The following is a 20,821-nucleotide window of genomic DNA, read 5'->3' as shown; positions in this document are numbered from 1 at the left end:
CTCCAGCAGAGGTACTACACAGGTAAATAGAAATGGTAGTGCAGGCAGAGCTTTCTCTGGTCGTATGCACGACTCCAGTGAGACTACAGTTGAGCAGTATTTTAGAGGTTAGATAATTCACTGCACAATTTCTTGGGTTGCAGAAATCACTTGTGGATGGAGGTAACGTAACTAAAGTTTTAGCACAAGAAAAAAAATCAGGAAAAAACTGTAGTCTTTCATCTGACTGATTTAAAAGCGTGTTTGTATACAAACCCAATTTATATAATCTTAGCATTTAAAGTATTAGGGAAAAAAAAATCCACTTCTTAAAACGAAGACTGTTGCTTAATTTCAGGTCGAATAGGCATTTTTCCTTCTCTGCAATGATTTTTATGCCATTCGTGCAGCAGCTGTGTGTATGGCTCAGGCCAGGAGCAGCGGCCAGGCCTTCGGGCAGCAGCGCCGAAGCAGAGCAGCGTGCAGGTGCCCGGCACCTCCCGGGGCGGCGGCAGCGCGCTGTGCTCCTCTCCCTGGCACGCCGAGGGTTTTTGCTCCTGCTGATTAGTTTTCTGCGCTTTGCTTTGAAAGATTTCCTCTGGGGCCATTTCTCAGAACAGCTCTTTCTGTAATGGGTTTGAATTTTAAAACACTTCATTTCTTGCCTCCTTCCTTTTGTTTATCCGCAGTAAATGAGGCAAATAATTGGGAGGTGTCACCTGCCCCTTCGTGAATGGTGCTTCTGTTCTTGTCCCCTTCTTCCAAGCAAAATGCCCAAGAGCTGCAGTAGTGGAGAGCCTCTGAAACAGTCGTTGAGGACTGTACTGCTGCTGTTCGTCTCCTGTTTCCCAAGAGGTACAGCTGATCCTTCTTTCAGATTTCCAGGAGGGATTCAGTCTTTTATCTGAGGATTTTGTTGCCTTTTTGCAGGCTCTTTTTCCTTGTTCTGCTCTTCCAGGATGATTCTGATTTATATCGGTGGTGGTTTTTGTGTTGTTTTTTTTTTTTTTCCTTTTCTTCTTCTCCCTTCACCTCAAGGGAAATTTGTCTCCTTTGTAGCCCTGGTGTTGTCAATAGATGCTCTATAAATAGCAAGAAAAAAGCTACAGGCGTTTCCATTTCTGTTGTCTTCCTTTGTCATTTGAAGCTATTCTCCTAGCTCTAAATAGGGCTAGATTAATAATTAAATTCTTATTAAAGTTGCGTTGCACAAAAACATGCTAGTATTTCATAAATAGTGAACTACAGCTCTCCAAAGCACTCTCACAAACTGTCAGCTTCCCACTCATCACCAGACCTTTCTAGCAGTTCTCTTGCCACCTCCTTCTCTGGTTGCCTGGTTTTTCACCACAATGCGAGGATATTCTCTCAGACACAGAGGCATTCCTTGTTTTCTCTCTGGTGCTTTTGATGGCAGCCAGAGCTTGATGTGGAGATGCCACGTCTTTTGGTGACTCTGCAATCAGGATGTGTTACTCAGCTTCTGAAGCTGCCCAAGCAGCAAGTGCCGTTTCAGTGTCCTCCCCTGAGCCCACCCCTGCTTCTCCGTGAAGTGTCCCCAGTTCTCCGCCAAGTGCGGTGTGCTTACAGCTCTGCCATGTGCCGGCCCATGTGCCTGTGGCTCTTGATACGCGCTCCAGAAGAAATGAGTAGCACGCTGTAAATTACTATCGTGTCTGCGCTGGTGCATGGAGCAGCCCACCTGTTTGGAAAGCAGCCAGCGTGCGTTTATCTTAGCAGATGGGGAAAGCGGAAAGCCGCTCCGAGTAGGCAAGGAAGCAATGTTGGTTCATTCAGTGGCAAGCGTGGCAAAGTGGTGAACTGAGCTGCAGAGCTGAGTAAGAGCGGGCACAAGTCTCGTGTAGCAAAACTACAGATCCTGGTGGCTGGGGAGGGGAAGGCAGCGGTCTGCCCAGTGCAGGGTAAGTTGTGGACGTTGCTTAGCCCCTGAGGAGCAGGAGCATGCATCCTTATCACAGCTCAGGTGCTGGAGGCTGAAAGCGTCACCGAGCAGCATCTGGAGAGGAAACTGCAGTTCTCCCAGACCGGAGTAGGGTAACGGTTGGAGGCAGCTGCAACACTGAAGAGTGGCCGGATTAAGTTAATCAAAGGCTGTTTGTTAGTAGATGAATGCCCAGAACAGCTAGGAAATAAGGCTGTGTGCAGAAATGTAAGTGCCTTTTCCACAGGGGAAAGAGCAGACGCATTCTCAGAATTTATCAACAGTTTTTTGATGTTGGATGTCATTGTCTTTATTATGCACAAAGATCTAAACACAGTCTTATCTTGTCTAGTCTTTTTAGAGGATAACAGCATATTACTGCTAGCAGTAAATCCAATTACTCTTTTAGGTCAAGGGGGAGCATTCTGTGCAAATATTTTTGGAAGATCTGAAAAAATTATTCTGTGTGGTTGACCCAAAGAGAACACATCAGAATTTTTCAGCAGATCAAAAAGTTTAGAAATTCCTACTCACACTGAAAGAAATATGTTCAAAAAGGCATTCAGTTTTGATTGTAAGACAATTTATTTTTCAAAATGAAGATACTTCACAACAGGAAGCAGTTTCAAACTAGAATAAAAACACTTCCTAAAACCATCAGTGAAATATTCTCATATGGGGGTGAAGGGGCAGGGTTTTGAAAACCTTAAGAATTAATTCAAAATGAAATGTTTTGCCTAAAGCAGGTTTTAACTACATTGTTCTGGCTCACTTTGTCTGTTCCTGGTTCTCTAATAAGGACTTTACTGAGTGTATAGGGAGTGACTGTGCAATAAATATTGATGGTCCATCTAAAGCAGGGAGGAACTCTGTCTCGGACAGGAGAAATCCACCTGTGGATGCACTGAAGCTGATTTAAGTGGGTTTTGTTCCTGTTTTCTGGAGGTCGAATTGTCGCAGTTGATAAGCCAAATTCTACCTTCTGCTTTGCTCATGCTTGCCCATGGCAAGCAGGAGGACTGTGTCTCTCCATCCTCTCCTGCCACCTTTTACAGAAAGAACTTCTGCTCGCTGCTTTGCTTCAGTCCAAGAATGAGGCCTCCAAATAGGATTAGGATTTGGCAGAAATCTTTGGGGGTGCTTGTACTGCAGCTTCTGCTGTGACTGCAGCAGTTTGGGGCTGTTTGGATGAGATGTGAGCCAGCGTGGTTGGCTGCTGGTGCTGGGAAACTGAACAAAAGTGATGGTCGATACAGGATGGTAAACCTTGCCCAGCGGATAGGTAACTGCTGAGGCCTAGGCTGCTCCTTCCTGTATCTGAACCAGCTAATTTAGTGAATATTTAGGAATCTCTGCCTTATGCAGCAATCGCAGCAGGGGCTGGTGGTTGGCTTTGCCATAAGGATTATTACTTGGACTCCACTAGTAAATATTCCTGTGATGCTTATGCTGTAAATAGGAGTTTATCCTACCTCTTCCACCAGACAGAGAAGAGAGCTCTTAGACTGTCTGCTGTTGAATCTCAAAAGCCTCAACTCCTAATAACCAGCACAGTCTAATGTAGATCAGCAGTATGAAAAGTCATTAGTTCAGGTAGTAAAAGCCCTCTATTAGACAAGAAATTTGCTTTCCCAAGAATGTAAGTATCTGAACTCTTCCAGACAGCTACTGCCCATCTCAAAATTTATGCAGTATTTATGCATGCCATAAAGCTGTCCTTTTAATATCAATTCAAAAATAAGCACAGAGAAATAGTTGCCAGAGCGGAAATTTATAGTATTGGTTTGAGAGCAAAAGACTAGGTGCTGCTTCCCAGTAAGAGGAGTGAATAAGTTGTGCTGTTGGCAACCTGTCATCGTCACAGCCTCTGTCCAGCAGCAGCCTCCAGATGTAATGACAGCTCTCTTCAAGTGGAGCTCTAATTTTCAAATAACATCTAAGGAAAATCAAGGTAAAAGTTACAACTTCCAAAAGTTTTATTTATTTATTTATTTAGTTAGTTTTAACCTTTGGAGTTGGTGTGTTTCTAGTTTGGTGTCTGGTTTTGGTCATGTATTGGGTAGAAAGCAGTAGGGCAAAAGGAGGGACTCAAGAAACAGCTTGTTGGGATTTAATGTTAGCAAATGTGGCAGCTTGTATTTCCTGTTGCATCTGTCTTCATTGTGAAAAATTGTATATCAGAGTTGACCAAACTTAGAAGTTGTGAAGTTGCATCTAAACACAAGCTGAAAAATAAGTTTCTGACTTGTCACACTAAGGCCCCAGGGCTGTTTGGTGAGAATATTTCATTGGGATTTTGGCAAAGCTGAGCGGGGGAATGGTATGGATAGACTACATTACCATTACGTGGCTTTGAGTGTATCACAACCCCAGAATAGAATTTTATTTTTTAATTAACTTTTAAGTATTTTTGTGCCCCAAGTTCATTATATTGTTAAGGTGGCTAACAAAAGTCACTTCAGCTTGGATAAAGTAGGGAGAAAACAAAGCGGTAATGAAAAGAAGCTGAGGGAATTGTTCTCGCATATATACCTGAGAGCTTTTCATCAACTACTTCAATGCAGAAAATGTTATTACAGAAAAATACCCCACTTTTCTACCTATTCCTTGTTTTGCAAACACTGACTTTAATCAAGCTATTTTGGAGGGGTTTTTTTTGTTTGTTTGTTTTTTTTTAAAGGTTTGTCCTTGCAAGGAAAAGAAAGCAACCTGATACCGTAATGTTTTTTTCTAAAAGGGGAAAAAAATAAAAGCAAACCATTTCTTACATAGCTGTAAACGTCCTCAGAGCCCTAGGTCAATTCGCTGCTGACCTTTCTTTCCTTTCTGTGGGTAGGGAAGGCAAAGGATGGAGGAGGTGCTCAGCGAGCATCGCCACCGTGTTGCACAGCACAACCTGACAGGCAGCAGCCGTGAGCTGTGTGCTGCTCTCCGTATTGTTCTTCCAAAAGAGTTGTGTTGGGGGAATGCTTTTTCTGTGCGTGTGTGTGTGTGTGTGCGCATGCCAAAGAAGGGATTTTTCTTCTATTTGTGGAAGTGTGATTTAAGAGGCGCTCTAATACTGTTCATGGGTTGAAGGTCTAGTGTAGAAGTGTGATTTCAGTCCTTCTGAAATGCCAGAAAAAAAAAAGTAATCTATTGCAAGTATAAGTATCTTGAGGCTCATAGCATGTGAAACTAATCAGACTTAAAAAAAACGTAAGGGAACCTGAAGGAGGAAAACCATGTCACAGGTAATAACCTGGAAGGTCATTCCAGGAGGGAAGTCAAAACAGATCCCTGTAAGTACAAAATTTGTATGTTAAATTGTCATCTGTACAGCAAGAACAGCCTAACAGGAACAGGGAAATGCCTCGTTATTGGGACAGATTCACCCTATGGTTGCTACAACATTTAGGTAGCAGAGCTGACACCTCTCCATGTAAAGACTAGGGAAAAAATGTTTCTGTACAGCTTCATTATACTCTGAATTATATCAGAGAATATTCAGTGGGAAACAGAGCCAAGGCCTATGGACAGACTTGATGTTATGGTTTCTGGCAATTCTAGACATGACTAAAATGAAGTTGGACATGAAAGAAAGACATAAACCAGCAGTGTTTAGCTGGTGTGTTTGTATAATAGAAACATGTCTGAATTTATCTTGAAAAACATCCCAGTGCCGGCGGCCATCTTAAAGATGGCTCTCCCTTCTCTCAGTAAGGCTTGTAGGAGGAAGGAAGTGGTTTATTTATTTTATTTATTTATTTTTCACACTGGCTTGTGGTCAGTAAGCGTGTACTTAACGGTCACTTACTGACTGTGAGTGGAAGCATACCCTAGGTCCTGCAATTAGCACGGACTCTGTAATGAAGGGAACCGTAGAGAAAACGCAATGTCACCTGCTCCACATTGCACAGTGTGTAAATACCACTTCGGATTTTTGTTACTTCCCTGAAAAGTACTGCCTGTTGTCTACTGTGGTGTATATGTGATTGCTTCATGTGTGTGTTTTTTATCCCATTAGCAAAATCATACCAGACTCCTTGGTGATATTTCTCTCATTTCTAAAGGGTTTATTCACAGATGTTGAATAATGACTCTTTTATGGTTATATGCTTATACACTGATTATTTTTTAGCCATCAAAAATGGACATCAGGTTTTTGAAGTTTTTTTTGCATTATATTCTGCGTGGCTGAAATTTCCCCGTGGACTGGTTGTTTGCACCCTTAGCTGAGGTCCTGGTGCTGTCATTTCAGTGGCTCCATGAGGGTGCCTGGCTGTCATCATAGCAGGGAAATGAGGCTTAGGGGTTAGGGTTTTTTCCTAGTTTTGTCATAAATTCTCAGTCTGACTTGAGGCCATTCATCATGTTAAGAAAAGGTTTTAGCTGTTCCTGTCAAAACAGTGACATCAATTATGTTACCCATGCATCATCCCAGCATTAAGGCTTTATTAGAGCTGTGGTTCCTAGTATTTGCTCCAGATGTCAGTGCTATGATGTTCCTCAAAACCAAGGCTCTGCTACTCTGTATTCAAGTAACCTGAGGTGTGTTTGCTGATTTCAACACATTCTCCATTTATGGAAGGTGTGGCTCTCTTTATGGCTTTTTCACGCTTAAATAAATCTGTCTGCAGGTGGTCAGAGTATGTGCGTGACTGGTAAAGGACCAGTTAAACTGGTAAAGGACCAGTTAAACTGGTAAAGGACCAGTAGCTCATTCTACTCATTGACCCTATTAAGCAGCTGCTAGCCTGCTTTCTGCATATTTTTTTAGATTATTTTTTAAATTGTTTTGCAAAAGTGGTGATCCAGCACCACAGAGCATTGAGCCTTGTGATTAATTCCCCCAGCTCCCACAGCTGAGTGGGACTTCTGGAAGGACTCTGCCTCTCACGGGGTCGGCCCAGGGACGTGCCTCTTGCCCGAGGCTGCTTGTGACAGTGGGACACGCCAGCTTGTTGGCAGAAGGTAGCTGCACATTTCACTCCTCCTGGCTGTTCATGTTTCTCAACACACATTATCCTTTATCCCTGCAAATGTCAGAGGGACACGCCGTAGGCTTCCTGTGCTGTTGACGTCGGTGTCACCGCACACAGCTCACTGGTGGCTTTGTGCAAGCTCCGGCCGTAGCGATGTCTGTGTGGTGACTTTTTGGAGGAGTTGACCCATCAAGGCTCGTCGGTCTTTGGCTCATCTTCGGTGTTAACTCTTAGTGATCACTCCCAGCAAGTTCCCTTCAGTCTCCGGGCTGTCAGTACGTTTCATGAATGCATATGTAACCTTCAAACAAGCCCAAGTAATACTGGTATTGTTAAGGGAGCAATTATCCGGTGACCCAGACCTTGTGCTCCAGTGACCTACTACTCTTTTTTAACAGCTTGTGCTTTTCTATTAGCTTATACATCCCTTTTAATGACGCTTTGTCTGGATTATTAGTCTGTGTTATTGGCGCTGTGTGTAGTCTAATGAAGCAACAACAACTAAGGTGACAAGTGTCTCATACAGATTAATGAGGTCTTCAATCAAGGTGACTGCCCACTGTGCAAAGACTATCAAGTTGAATCGCTTATCTCCTATATATGATTTTTCCTAATGCCTTTTTGATAGGAGAATAAAAGAAAAATCTAGAGAATGAAAATGTAAGGGGATCATAGTTGTTTGAAGGAACCCATGTTTAAATCGATCTGACAATTCTTAAAAATTATTATTCATTTGCAGATATTTAGGAAATGGTTAAATTGCTTGAATTACCAGCCAGCGCTTCCAGAAGCAGATAAATGTATATAGTGCTGCTACATCTGCAATTGTAGGCTAGCATGTCAATGGTTACTTTCTCAATCTTTGGGATTTTTCTTGATCTTTGGATTTATTTATTTTATTTATTTGCTATATGGTTGTACAGTCTCAGCTTAGTTTTGGATGTAGTTCTATAGCTATGCATCACATTATGCATAAGTAGTAGTGGTTATAGACTGTACTTTGAAAAAGCATTTAATTTTTGTTCTTGAGAGATTATCTGTTCCTTAAAGCTGTAAGCTGAGGGATCTTGCTGTCCCCATTATTAAGGCTTCAATTTTTAGATAGTGGAAAAGTGTTTTAATTCTTTCTGGTAGTGTAATACTTTGAGGTAGCTGGAGCTTTCTGTATACTATACATTTTATCTTTTTACCATTTAATAGCTTGACCCCATTTAGAAAACATTTGACTGCATGTCATGTATATTATTAATGTCAGTATTGACTTATAAGATCAACTTTAAAAGATGACTTGCTGTTTTACAAGAAAACCATCATGAAGACTAATGTGCTTTCTCTTTGTACATCTACTTTTCTACCCATTGAAAATAATGATCAAGTCAAATGTCACTGGATTATTATCCTTGCTCTGAGAAACTCTGTATAATTACATATCCTGATAAAGACATGTTCTTTTTATGTTGGGGAATAGGTATACTGATGTTGCATTACCTGCAGATGTGGAATGATTAATCCCTGATGTTAACATAGAGATTGCCTATGGTTAGGCAATAACAGCATGCTTTTTTTTTTTAGAGTTATTCCACTATTTATGAAAGCTGCATGAAACAATGTAAATTGTTGATGTTTATGAGAAGTATTGTTTATGAAAGTAAATATTTTCCCCTCACCCCTCTATCATCATGACTAAGATACTTTAACACTTTAAATTTTATTTTCTTTCCCATAAACCTTTCTTCCCCTCCTTTCTTCCCCCAACCCTGACATTATGTAGTTGATTTAATTCTCTAGATTGCTTTCCTCAAGCTCTAACTTGAGTTCATTTTGTTATGTGGTGACCACAGTTATGGATGACGCTCCCCCTGGCACTCAGGAGTACATTATGTTACGGCAAGATTCGATCCAATCTGCGGAATTAAAGAAAAAAGAGTCCCCTTTTCGTGCTAAGTGTCACGAAATCTTCTGCTGTCCACTGAAGCAAGTGCACCTCAAAGAGAACACAGAGCCGGAAGGTTTGTGGCACTATGGATCCATGTTCTGTTTGTTTCTATTATTTTTATTTTTCCATGTATGTCCCTAGAGTGTGCTGTGTGTTTTCCAGCCTGTGTCAGTGCAGTGCAACTGATGCAGGAAGCGTGATGCACTCCATGTCCCCCTTTGCTTGCCTGTTAGTGTCTGATTCAGCTATCACGGGACACTACATATAAGCTATGTACAGTATCGTTCTAGATGAGAAGTAAAATGACGCTGCTTTTTCTTAAATAAAGTTTGTTTGTTTCAGCTCTCATCATTACACACTGCCCTTTTTTTGGCTGCCAAAAGTTGCTTGCTACTTAAACAGCATCAATTCCAAGTCGGTTCTTTGCAGTAACGTTTCTGAAGCTGCACTTTGCTGAAAATAATGGCACTTAGGCTCAGATTCGGCTTGTCCCCAACACCTTTCACTCCATAAGGCTTCTGCATAGCGCTAGAGAATGCTCATGACAGCTGTACTCCAGTAAAGCAGGATGAAGTTTGTATGTAATGCACGCCCGGTTGCATTTTGGAAAATGAAATGCATGCAGAGCAGAAAAAATAAGCAGAATGTTTTCTTTTTCAGATAAAGCAAAGGTATGGTCTTTTCTAACGCTGTGTGAACTGATATGAAATTATTAATGAGGTATCCATATCTTTAACTTGCTGGTCCAGTGTATTTAAGATGAAGCTGTTTTTTATTATATTTAAGAAAATATTTTCTTTATTGTTCCTTATGTGTTTTTCATTACTGCCTCCATATTCCACATGGTAAGGCTTCTACTTTTTGCAAAAGCTTCAGTATCTGCCAAGACAAGCAATGCTACTGCTAGTAGATGTATTTTAAGAGGAAATATTTTGGGGAGATCTGTGTTTTTATTTAAAAAAAAAAAAAAAAGGTATTTCTCATCTCACCAGAAATATTCAGTCTGACACAAATACTGGTGTAAGGTGTGGGGAGAGATTTTTTTGTTTGTTACAGTGATGTTGCAACTGAATTTTAAAATTGGGTTTTGAAAACGTGAGGTCTAATTCTTCTCAGTTCTGGGGCTGACTTGGGTTTTGATTTTGTAATTCTGAATTCAAAAAAGTAAAGCTGAATCCCATAGCACTCTTCTGGATTAACAAATATAATGAATTTCCTATCATCTGTCAGGATTTGAGTTTGTGAGTAAATTATGAGCCCAGAACTGCTCATGTCAAGATCCTCTAGGAAGACAATGACAGCTGAGCTGCTAGAGGTGCTCAGCAACACTGGCAAATGTTATTTTGTAAATCGAAGGTTCTGCATGAACTGTAATGTAAAGGGTATTCTGTATCAAACAGATTTGGGCTCTAAAGTTGACCTCATTGACCGACACACTGTATTTCACATCTCCTTTGTGCTCATGTGGAACTCCAGCAGAAGTTGATGGTTATTTCAGTGGAACTTATTACTGACAGCTGGATTTCTCCTGGTGACTAGCTCTTAGCTGCTATCATTTTCAGTGGATAAAAAAAGTTACATACTAATGGCGCGTTCAAGAGGAAAACACGGGAAGTGGATTTGTGCAAGGCATTTTATCTCCAGACTATGAGTCTCCTGGGGGCATGGTTTGGTTCAACACTGAGAATTTCAGGATCTGTTGGGAGAAGCTTGCAAGGTACAGGCTCAAAGTGAAGACCTAGACAGCATCGGTTCTGCTGAATTGTTGCCTGAAAGCCAACAGTTGTTCTTCTTAGGTTCTCCATAAATCTCCATACTCTCTATCCCCAACAGCTGTTACTCCTTCCTCCATGGCATATGGTATTGTTAATCATTCTTACTGAAAATGTTTAGTTTTAAGAGGAACGCTTTCCATCTTTTACTGCAGTATACGAGGATGAATGTTTCTTCCCCTTCCCTCTTTTAGCCCTCCTTCTCTCCTCCAGGAATTTTGCATCACTAGACAGGGCACAAGAAGCCATGGCCACTTACCCCACAATCAGCTGACTTTATGGGAATTCATACAGATATTATTTCAATGGAATTTTTATGTTGCATGATTTCTACAGATGTTTCTGTGAAAGACACTTCTAACATAAGAAGGAAAATACATGTTTAAGAGTCCTTTTAGCCTCTCCTGCAGCTCAGATTGCCTAGGATATTTTTCTTTGAAATCTGCAAATGGTTTGGCAATGGTGTTAGACCCCCCTGAAAGGCTGACGTCTGTCATCTTTAGTGGTTCATTGGCACAAAGCTGAAAACTTATGAGTATGAAATGATTTAAACTGAACTATCAGTGCAAACACAAAAACGGTCTGTTGGAGTCAATGGAACAGCTGGAAGAAACCCTCTCTGAATACCTTCTAGTGAGAACCCAACAGTCAACAGCTCAGTTGTGCCATGAGGATGAATGATAAAAAGAAAAGAAAAAAAGTTTAAACCTGTTACCATAGTGTAATTTTCACATTTTTAAAGGTACTGGAAAGTACAATAGCTAAGTAGCCATTATGAAACTTCCATGATGGCATTTTACTTAGGTTATGTGAAACATTGCAGACTTGAAAGACTCTGCAGTGAATATAAAAATGTACATTTTTCTTCTTTACCTTCTGAGTAATGACATAGGAACACAAAGTAAATCCTGCAAGTTTCTAGCGTTGCAACTCATCCAAATATTTTATTTAGATGATAGATTTTTTTTCTCTACACTTTTTAACCACACTTTCACACAGGGTAAGTGCTTGGGCCATCTCATATATCACTTCAGGATTTTGATCTGCTAAGCATGTATGATGATGTCAGGTAAAAGATTTCCCTGGCTTTCTGTGGGAGTGTTTGGGGAATACTCTACTATGTGCTGAAATACTTAAACAGCACCTCATTCTGGTATTTCAAATAGGTGACCCAAGAGATTTATTTCTCTTATCTCAGACCCATTTCTAAAAACAAAATAGATCCTTGTTTCCTAAATTAACTTGTCTTGGTTTCTTCTTTTCCTGATGCCCAACCTGCCTGCAGCCAGTCTCATCATTTTTCACAGCACCCATGTGCCTCAAATACACCCATAACAATACTCAAATGCACAGCAGAAAAGATTGGGGCCTGGTATATTCGATATCAACCTGGAGGACATATAACTGTTCTTGGTCCAGTAACTATGGCAAACATGGTCTATTTTAACTAATAGATGTGGAAGGAAAGAGAGGATCAATGGGAAATTAAAAAATAATATATATATATTTCCAAAACATGGAAATTTCCATTTGGGCCCTGTGCCAGCCGGATGACATCTGGATTGCACTTCACATAGGAAGCTGCATTTCCTAATGCTTTGAGAAACTCTGGACTAAGTTAAAAGATGAACTTGTGCTTCATTCTGCATCATTTCAGCTCTGTTTTCTCAAAGTCATTCTACGGTTTACAAATGCTGTGGATCTCTCAAATGCAATAAAACAAGAGGAGCTGACATTCTTACCTGGATGCGAGGTCCTATGGGCATTGAGCATTGTTTACAGTTACATCCAAGCTGTAGCAAAATACAGGGTGTTTTTGTAGCTTCCCTTAAGCCAGGAATACACTGCTAGCAGGAGAAGGGCCATCTGAAGTACATTTTGCAGCTATTTGTTCTTTTAAATTGTTTAAACATAAGCTGCTGCTATCTGTATAAAACATGGTTACATAAAAAGAAGTCTGCTCCTGGAAAACTAATTTGAGTTGTATTATTGCATCCAGAGGAGAGAAAATAATGAGAGAAATGTTTTTTAAAAACACCCATTGGTTAGTCACAGTCACATAATCAAGAGCCTTGGCCTTTTGCCCACAGTTCTCTTTTCATGTTGTTGTTTTTTTTTTTTGACTTTTTTTTTTTTTTGGTAACATTTAGTCTCCCTCCAGGCATGCATAACCTTTTTACACAAAAAAGCAGGCAAGCATGGCAAAACCTGCAGTGGGGATGGGGACAGGGAAATCTGGGATAGCAGCTGGTAATGAGTAAAGGCAGCTTTCCTCAACCAACAGGAAATCTGATTAGATAGAAAATGTTAAGGATGCTAATGTGAAACAAGCAGCTTCGCGGTTGCCCTTGACAATGGCTTGTTATCTTCATCCCTAGCAATGGGATGACTGGCAGAGCCGGTCCCGGGGGCGAGGAGAAGGTAGGACACTTGAGCACATTATGTGGGAGGCTGGCTCTTCTGCCTGCTCCATGTGCACACGCTGTTTTGTCACCAGCAGAAATTCAGAGCCTTTATGTTGTAATATTGAATGTCCCTTTGGTGCTCCAAGCTTTGTGTCAACACTGATAGTACTGTTACTTGGCACGCTAATTATACACTTTTCTTCTAGACCGAATCAGTCCTATTAGCCCAGCTCCCTCATTCGCTCGTGTTAATACATGTGTATTTCTGCATTTTAGAAAATTAAAGAAAGGGGAGGAGAACCTGTATTTGGAATCACGGAGAACTATAAGAGGCTTTTAACTTTGTATATTGTTCAGATCTGAAAAAGGCTTTGTATTCCAGTGGAGAATAATAGAGATGAGCAATGTGAAACGTAGGTACAGCCCTCTGTGCTGATCATGTCTGAGATGTTCAGAGCCAGCACACTTGGCCGTGAGACACCAGTGAGGAGGTTCAGGATCTGTGCTGCGGGTGTGTTCAACCTTGGATTTAAGCTGGACCAACAGCTGCCTGAAAGGGACTCGCAGGTTCATTAAATACAGGCTCCTGCTATGTTAAGTTTCTAAATAGGATCACATTATGAGGGTTATGCTGCCTTGATATTAATTGATCACATTTTTTAGTCTTCCAAGATGCTTTTCATCACGTCTTCAGCTTTCAGAAGGTGTAAAGGCTTTCTGAGGTGAAAAGTGAAGACTTGCTTTCCCGTTTTCCCAGGCTCTTGCCAGTAGGAGTATTTAACCCTTTCCTGCTGCAGATAAGCAATCTTGCCTGGAGCAGTTCAGCCCTGAGGAGGAGTAATGGGGGAGGGCAGACAGTCTGCTATTGCTTCGTGTTGGGGCCTGCAGCCCTCAGTGCTCTCATCATCACCCTTTCCCTCAGCAAAGACCCCTTCTTCCTCCCTGTAGGAGGACTGAGCAGGGAACGTGAGGTTTTCACCCTGCCTTGAGTCCTGGCACTGGCAAGAAGAAGCAATGTGCAATGCCTGAACCTTGCCCAATATCAAATGAAAATAAGCTCTAAATTCTGTCTCTCTGGAGTTGCTGCAGCTATGGGATCATATCTGTTATGAAGAATGATCTAGAAGGAGTGACAGAGACCACAAAAGCCAAAGGTCTAAAGCTGCCACAGTTAAAATGGCTTTTCCCCCAAGGGAAAGCAACTTTGGTTTGAGTGATTAAGTGACAACCTTCTCTCTCAGGGCATCGGGAGGAAGTGGTGACAACAGCACTCTTATTTTCTTCAGATGCTTAGTACATAAAGCAGAACAGCTCAGTTCTGTGAGTGGCTGAGCCCTCTTGCCCTGATCCTCCAAAGCCTTTAAGCACATGATTAACTTTAAACATTTGAGTGCTCCCAGCAGAGTCAAAGGGGATGGGATGTATTTAATGAGCTTACCTGAACATAGTCTGGGCCTGGCTTGGGTTCAGGCTCAGAGTGCAAATCCAGAGTAATTCCACCGAAATCCAAGATTTACTCAATATTTACTTGTCTGCAAATGAGATCAGAGCCCCATTGTAGTTTAATTTTATTTCTTCTTTTCTTACTCTCTTAGGAGTTTATATGGTCCTTATTGCTACGACCATTTGTGATTGAACATGCTTATCCTCGCAATACTCTTGTGAAGTAGGAAAGTTTAATGCTTCCAGTTAGAAAGAGGGAAGTGAAATACATGTTCCTCAAAGCTATTTGGACATCTCATCCGTGTTAGTATCAATAACACCTCCTACTGAATCAGCTGAGCATTAAGTACTTAACTATTTATCTTTTGAAGTTTTGGGAGTGTGACAGGCCTAGCTTTTGGACTGTTCTTTTGGCTGCTGGACATATTCTTTAGTGCCCAGGTGTTTCCTGATGTCTGTAAAACACAGTCAGATTTCAGTGAGTGCTGATTTTCCAGCATCCTTTCCACCTGATTTCTTGGTGACTGTCCTCACTGAGCCATCAAATGGATGGTTCCAAATCTACAGATAAACCAGGAAGGCACCAAGAGTTGAGGAGTCCTCGCAGTGCTTCTGTCTGCCACCTCGCCTGGCCACAAGTAACAAGTTGGAAATTAAGTGCTTTTGGTACTGAGTTTTCCTGGTGAAACAACACAAATGTGCAGCTCTAATTGTGACGTTAGCCAAATTCACGCTCTGTAGTGTCAGAGAAGCTTAACTAAGTAATGGCATTAAGAGTAGCCTTAGAGCTTTTATTTCAAGACCGTGGATTTTAATTCTCAAACTGGAGCTGGCCTTATTGCTGAACAGGTCGTGGCGACCTACAGAGAATTCTTACCTACCTGTGTGCTCTTAGGGGCAAATCTTTTATCTATGACATTTACTATTTTGCTCTAATCTCAGAATAAATATTCATTATGGAGCCGGTCTCTGATGTTTAGCATATCTAAAGTAGGATATTTAGACCAAATGAGTCACACAGATGTGCTTTTCTCATCTCATCTTTTAAAGGACTCTTTGAGAGCTTCAAAGAGTGCTCCTTGTATGGAGGAAGGCCTTTGTCTTGCTACATTTATATTCCACGATTCTCCTGAGAAAGCATCAGACCGCTCTTCAAACTGTCCTCATCTTAAATAAGATGATGTAGTTCTTTATTAATAATAAGAGATCTTTGTACCTTATTCAACTACATGGTCCATCATAATTATTGCACGACCTTTTATCAGTGGTAATGGCTGTAGTATTTGAATATTGGCTTTCGGATTGGGAGCATACCAGTTTTTCATGCTGTTCTAGGTTAGGAAAGCTCCAGAAACAAATTGTTAAACTTTTTGTCTATCACTGCAAAGCTTCTTTTCCCAGGATAATCACTTACAAAAGCATTTAAGCATGTCTACACAGTGCAGTGGAGCATACTACAGAGATCCCCTAGCTGATGTCCCATATCTATACGGCGCAGTGCATCAACATGCAACAGTAATAGTTGTCTCAGTGAAAACCATCTTAAGTTGCTCACAGTGTTATGTTGCAGTGGGTCTATGGTCACCAGTTCCAGGGTTAGCACAGCTGATACCTAACTCAGGTTTCTGCTCTTTCTTCTATCAGCAGTTTGGACATTCAGTTACAGATATATCTGAATGCACAAAAGTGAAGCCAAAACAAATGTCAAGGTTTATCAGAAAGCCTAACAGACTCCATACCTCTAGGATTGTCTGGAGAAGAAAAGATCTATGTTAGCATCAAAGCCTGATGACTAGTCTTGCTCACTGGGGAGGAGATGGAGGTTACCTTCAAAAGATGTTCATAAGGAGGTTAAGATTAGGGTATGCAGTGATATAGAGGAGGTATAAATAGTTAAATATCTTTCACATTTTTCAGGTACACTAAATAATTTTGCATGTTGATTTAGCAAGGAAAAAAATAAAGAATATAAGCAACATATTGACTCTGCAGAAGAAGTCTTTAGGTGCCAGCCGTCCTTCATGCTTGACATTTCCATGTTATGCAATAGTCCCTTCTACAAAGGTTATTGGTGCAGCTGTGTTATTTCTCACTATTCTAAACAAGTTAGTCAAATTTAGCTTTCACAACAAAATAAAAACTAGTGGACACTCTTGAGATTTGTGCCAGCATCATTAAGACAGATTATAATTTGTTTTGTATGGCTCTTGACATGGAGAAGTCAGAGAATGTTAATGTAGAGTGGTAAGTGGGCGTAATGTTAGGGAAATAGCTAAGCATCTTGATTGTTTGTCTTGAACCCCATACAGAAGAAAAATTAAGTAGCCCAATACTACTTTCTCTTAATTTCTCCATTGAGGTTTGGTTTCTTAATAAATATTTTTTAAATAACAGCTTAACCTTTCTACTTATGCTTGACTTGCCTGCTGGATACAACACACCAGTCTCAAGGTTTCCTTCCTTTCATCTTGTAGAAGAGGCACATTTCATTCTTCAGCTGCGTTCTGTGCAACCTTTATGAAAAGGGTAGAGGCTTAGCTGTCCCTAGAGCCTCACATCGTTAGGGGATGAAACAGTGAGACTTACTACAGAGGGTGAAAAAGTATCTGTATCAGCAGAACTTACTCCATACTGCAAGCTGGTACTTTAGCATCTATGGAAGTTGCATCAATAAAACATCATGAAACTTGTCAGGGCATGGACAGGCCAGTAAACTGTTGGCTAGTGACTTTGGAGATAGGGCTGTTTTCGCTGATACCTCCTGCCTGCCTTCACAGAGATCATTGGTTGGAAAGCTTTACCAACTTTTCAGTGTTGTGAAGACAGATTGGGCTGCAGAATAAGCCAGCTATGAAGACAGTCTTCAGGACAAGAATCTGGTACTGCAGTGAACACTGTCTTAAGTTTTCTGTATTTTGATAAAGGCATTAACAGCATAAACCACGTTTGTGGTGACTGACAGTCTATTCTCCTGACTTTCCTCTGAGCAGTCAAATGTTTTTTCATTTCTGCAATAGGTGATGCCAAATAAGAAAATTGAAAGAGTTGTTAAAAATGTAAGGTTTATTTCAGTGGTGTGCCTTTGCTTATTTGGTGCTTGCTCCTGTTTTTCTTCTTCCGCAAATCCAGCTTGTTTGAGTTGATAGTCAAAGACCAAGTTTTGCTCTTTAGTCGCTGTTTGTCAGGTGAGTATGATCGATCTCTCTCTCATTCCAGAGAGGTGGCAAAGCTGACATCAAATGTAGCTGGCGTCTTTCAAATATTGTTGGTAGAAAATATTTAACATTCTCAAACTCATTGTATTCTCTTTTAATGATAAGCTATTAATGTTAACCCAGTAGAGTTCATGTTGTTGGCCTTCTTATGATGTTTTGATTAAATATGCACTAAAACAGTAGTAAGCAAAAATTCAAATGGGACTTGATCTGCCAAATGCAAGTAATCAGTTCTTAAATCACTTGAATATTAGATGAATGTAAAAGTGTGAGAAGGTTTGCTGGTCTTTGTACTAAAACAAAGGAACACGCTTAGGAAATTATCATATTAACTGAAATATTTCATGTAGTGCATTTAATACATGCAGTGAAATGTACAGTCATTATAACACTGGTTCTGGATAAAAATATATGGTGCTAATTATTTCAAAGTTCAGAGAAGCTTTAAGTCAAAGCAAACTCTCCTTCTGGTTTTGAAGAATATTTTTTATGATGTGAAATTGTTACTGTAGTGGAAGTTATATTTCCTCTAAAATTCAGATGAATGCTCTGCTTGAAAAATTCCTTTGCCCCTTGACAGTTTCCCTCTAAATAACAGACACAGAGGTTATTTAAAATCACTTGTCTGCTAGGTTGTTTAGCCACCTACCTTCAAGGCATGCTGATTAGCCTTGAGGAAGACTAAGCAGATCACTATAAGGTTCTTGAGTTAATGTGGACTCCTCCTCTTTAAAAGTGATAAACTCATAACGAAAAATTAGCATGTTGTTTTTAAGGGATAGCAATTTCTCTTGCTGAGAAAAGCTGCTGCTTCTTTGGCACACTAAGATATATGTTTTCTTAAGGATGCCTGTTTTGAATTTAAATAATATTTTTCTCACATTCGGAATACAGGAGAACATACTTTAGGATGTAATGTATGTGGATGCTCAGCTTGTGCAGGCTGGTGCCATTGGAAACCCTGAGAACTCCAATGAGTTTTTAGGTCATTTCTGCTAAGGACACTTTTGAAGATAATTACAATTCATTTGCTGAAACTTTTAAAATGTCTATTCCTATTAATTTTATTTTGAAAGCAAGTTGCAAATAAGCAGGGAATAATCATCAAGAGGAAAGAGAGACTGGGTGGGAAGGCAAGTTATGATAGGAGAATGGGTATAAAGATCAGCAGAAGAAGAGAGGGCACTTTTAACTGTAAGGAATCATAGTGAGGAGGAGAGTCTGAGATGGGAAAACGTGAGTTCTTTGAAGGGGAAGAAAAGTCTGCTAAGAGAGTGATTGGGAAGCTGGTGGTATGGACAGGTGAGCAGAGTTCTTTCAGATTATCTTGTTGGCTGCAGGTGAGATCCACAACTGAAAAAGACCTCTCTGAGCTCCAAGAGAGCTAGAGGGCTACTGAATAAGAGAGGAGTTAGAAGCCTCTTCTGGATGAAAACCTGAAAGTAAGAGAAATGGCCTGGAGAGGACAGAGATTGAGGTTGTTTGGCATCACCCTATGGACATCTGACCCCACGTGTTGACCAGCCAGATGCACTAGGCACAGCAGGTTCTTCTCTAACTCCAAATTCACTGCTCTGTGCACACTGTCAGATGTATGAAATTATTTGATCATCTAAATAGTGGATTCTAACCACACAGGTAGTTTTCCATATCCTAAGCTGAAGTAAGTTAATGAAGTACATTGACTTCTCTAGAATGCTGACAGTTTACATCTGATCAGGTGTATTTACTGTCAAATTCTTTAATTTGCATATGTGAATGACAGCATGTGTAGTTTGTTTTTTTTTGTCCAAGAGAATGAGAAAAAACATGGAGTAACGCTTGAACCATTTTTTCTCTATATAATCCCTCCTAAAGGAGAATTTGTACTGCCTCAACAGAATTGAAAAGGTGCCTTTTAAAAACTAATGTCTCAGAAGGACATCTTTTTTTAAAAAAAACAAAGCTCCAACATTCCTGCCAGGTTTAAATTTTTTTTTTTAAGGGTTTTACTGTCAGCTTTTAAAGTCAGCTTGTTTCCAACAGAGTGATATTGGTATGGATGCTGCCCTACGTTTTTCATTGTAAGTCCTTGGCCAGCCTCTTATTTATGGATAAAATTGGAATTCAGTCAACCTGGGATGGATGCAGAGAAGAGAGTGTTAGTTGGCTTCAGGTCAACTTATCATTTGAGTTCTGTAATACATCCCCAAAGATTTCATCACATACATTTGAAAGGTACCAGTGACTGAACTAGGTGTTACGGGAGTTCTATACTTAGTTCTGCACTCTTACAGGAGATCTTTCCTATTCAGGTGCCAAATTCTCTGCCTTCGTTCCTTGGTGGTTGGGTGTTTTATTTTTGGTTGGTTGGTTGGTTGGTTGGTTGTGTTTTTTTTTCATAACAATCTTTCTATATATCCTGTGTTCCATGAGTCATTCTATTTCCCTCTGAGTCGATGTCTGAACAATCTATGGTTGCTGTATGAAGTCCACCTTCTTTTTGTTTAGTGCTAGGGAAAGAAGTCTGGCTGGGAGGCAGGAGGAGCACCTGGTAAAATGCTGTCAGCTTTTTAATTTCTTGGAGCTGTTGTCTGTGAAGAACACTCACTTTTAAGGGCATATCTACAAGAGGTTTTTTTGATACATAGATCAACGTTTATAAGGAAAAATGTGTAAATCTAAACTCATACACTAAATTTCTCAAGAGATTTCTGTTGCTGTAAGTTGGTTGGAAAGGAAGCTTCAACTAAAATGTTCATTTGTACTACTTTGATTCAGGATGGGGCTCCAGGGAAGGATCAAGACAGATTGACTTTTGCAGTTGGTAGTTTGAGCATATTCACCAATAGTTTAGGGCTCATTTATAGTCTTTAAAAACTTGGTCGTGACAATGTTGTAGAGTATGAGATAGTTGATGCCTAATTTCTCCATCATTATAATAGTAGGACTTGTTATTTCCTGTGTAATATAACTTCTTCAGATTGGCATAGCACCATTTTAAGTCAATGGACCTTAAAGCTATGAAGCGAAGGGAATTGCAGGAGTGGAGCGAGCATTGGCTGAGGACCTGATTCCCAATGCAATGCTTTCTTCTAACTTCTTGAGAGACTAGTACTTAGTAAGTACTAAGACTACTACTTACTCACAGTTGATTTTGTCAGTGGAGCTGGCAAAAGTTCTAGG

The 20,821-nt window shown here is 40.4% G+C and overlaps 1 protein-coding gene across 5 annotated transcripts in view; it reads left to right on the top strand.

Annotated features, from left to right (window-relative positions):
• Positions 1 to 20,821, top strand: part of FGF13 (fibroblast growth factor 13) — a 297,397-nt gene that overhangs the window by 180,520 nt on the left and 96,056 nt on the right. For 4 of the 5 annotated variants that reach the window (XM_067005307.1, XM_067005304.1, XM_067005308.1 and 1 more), the window contains one exon: positions 8,727 to 8,894. The exons of the other annotated variant lie outside the window; for it this stretch is intronic. In XM_067005307.1, coding sequence (XP_066861408.1) covers positions 8,729 to 8,894 — 166 coding nt within the window. In that variant the 5' untranslated portion in view covers positions 8,727 to 8,728. The remainder of the gene's footprint in view (positions 1 to 8,726; positions 8,895 to 20,821) is intronic. 5 annotated transcript variants of the gene reach the window in all.

Source organism: Anser cygnoides, chromosome 13 (assembly GCF_040182565.1).
Source record: "Anser cygnoides isolate HZ-2024a breed goose chromosome 13, Taihu_goose_T2T_genome, whole genome shotgun sequence".
Taxonomy (NCBI): domain Eukaryota; kingdom Metazoa; phylum Chordata; class Aves; order Anseriformes; family Anatidae; genus Anser; species Anser cygnoides.
This window is presented reverse-complemented; position numbering and strand designations above follow the sequence as displayed.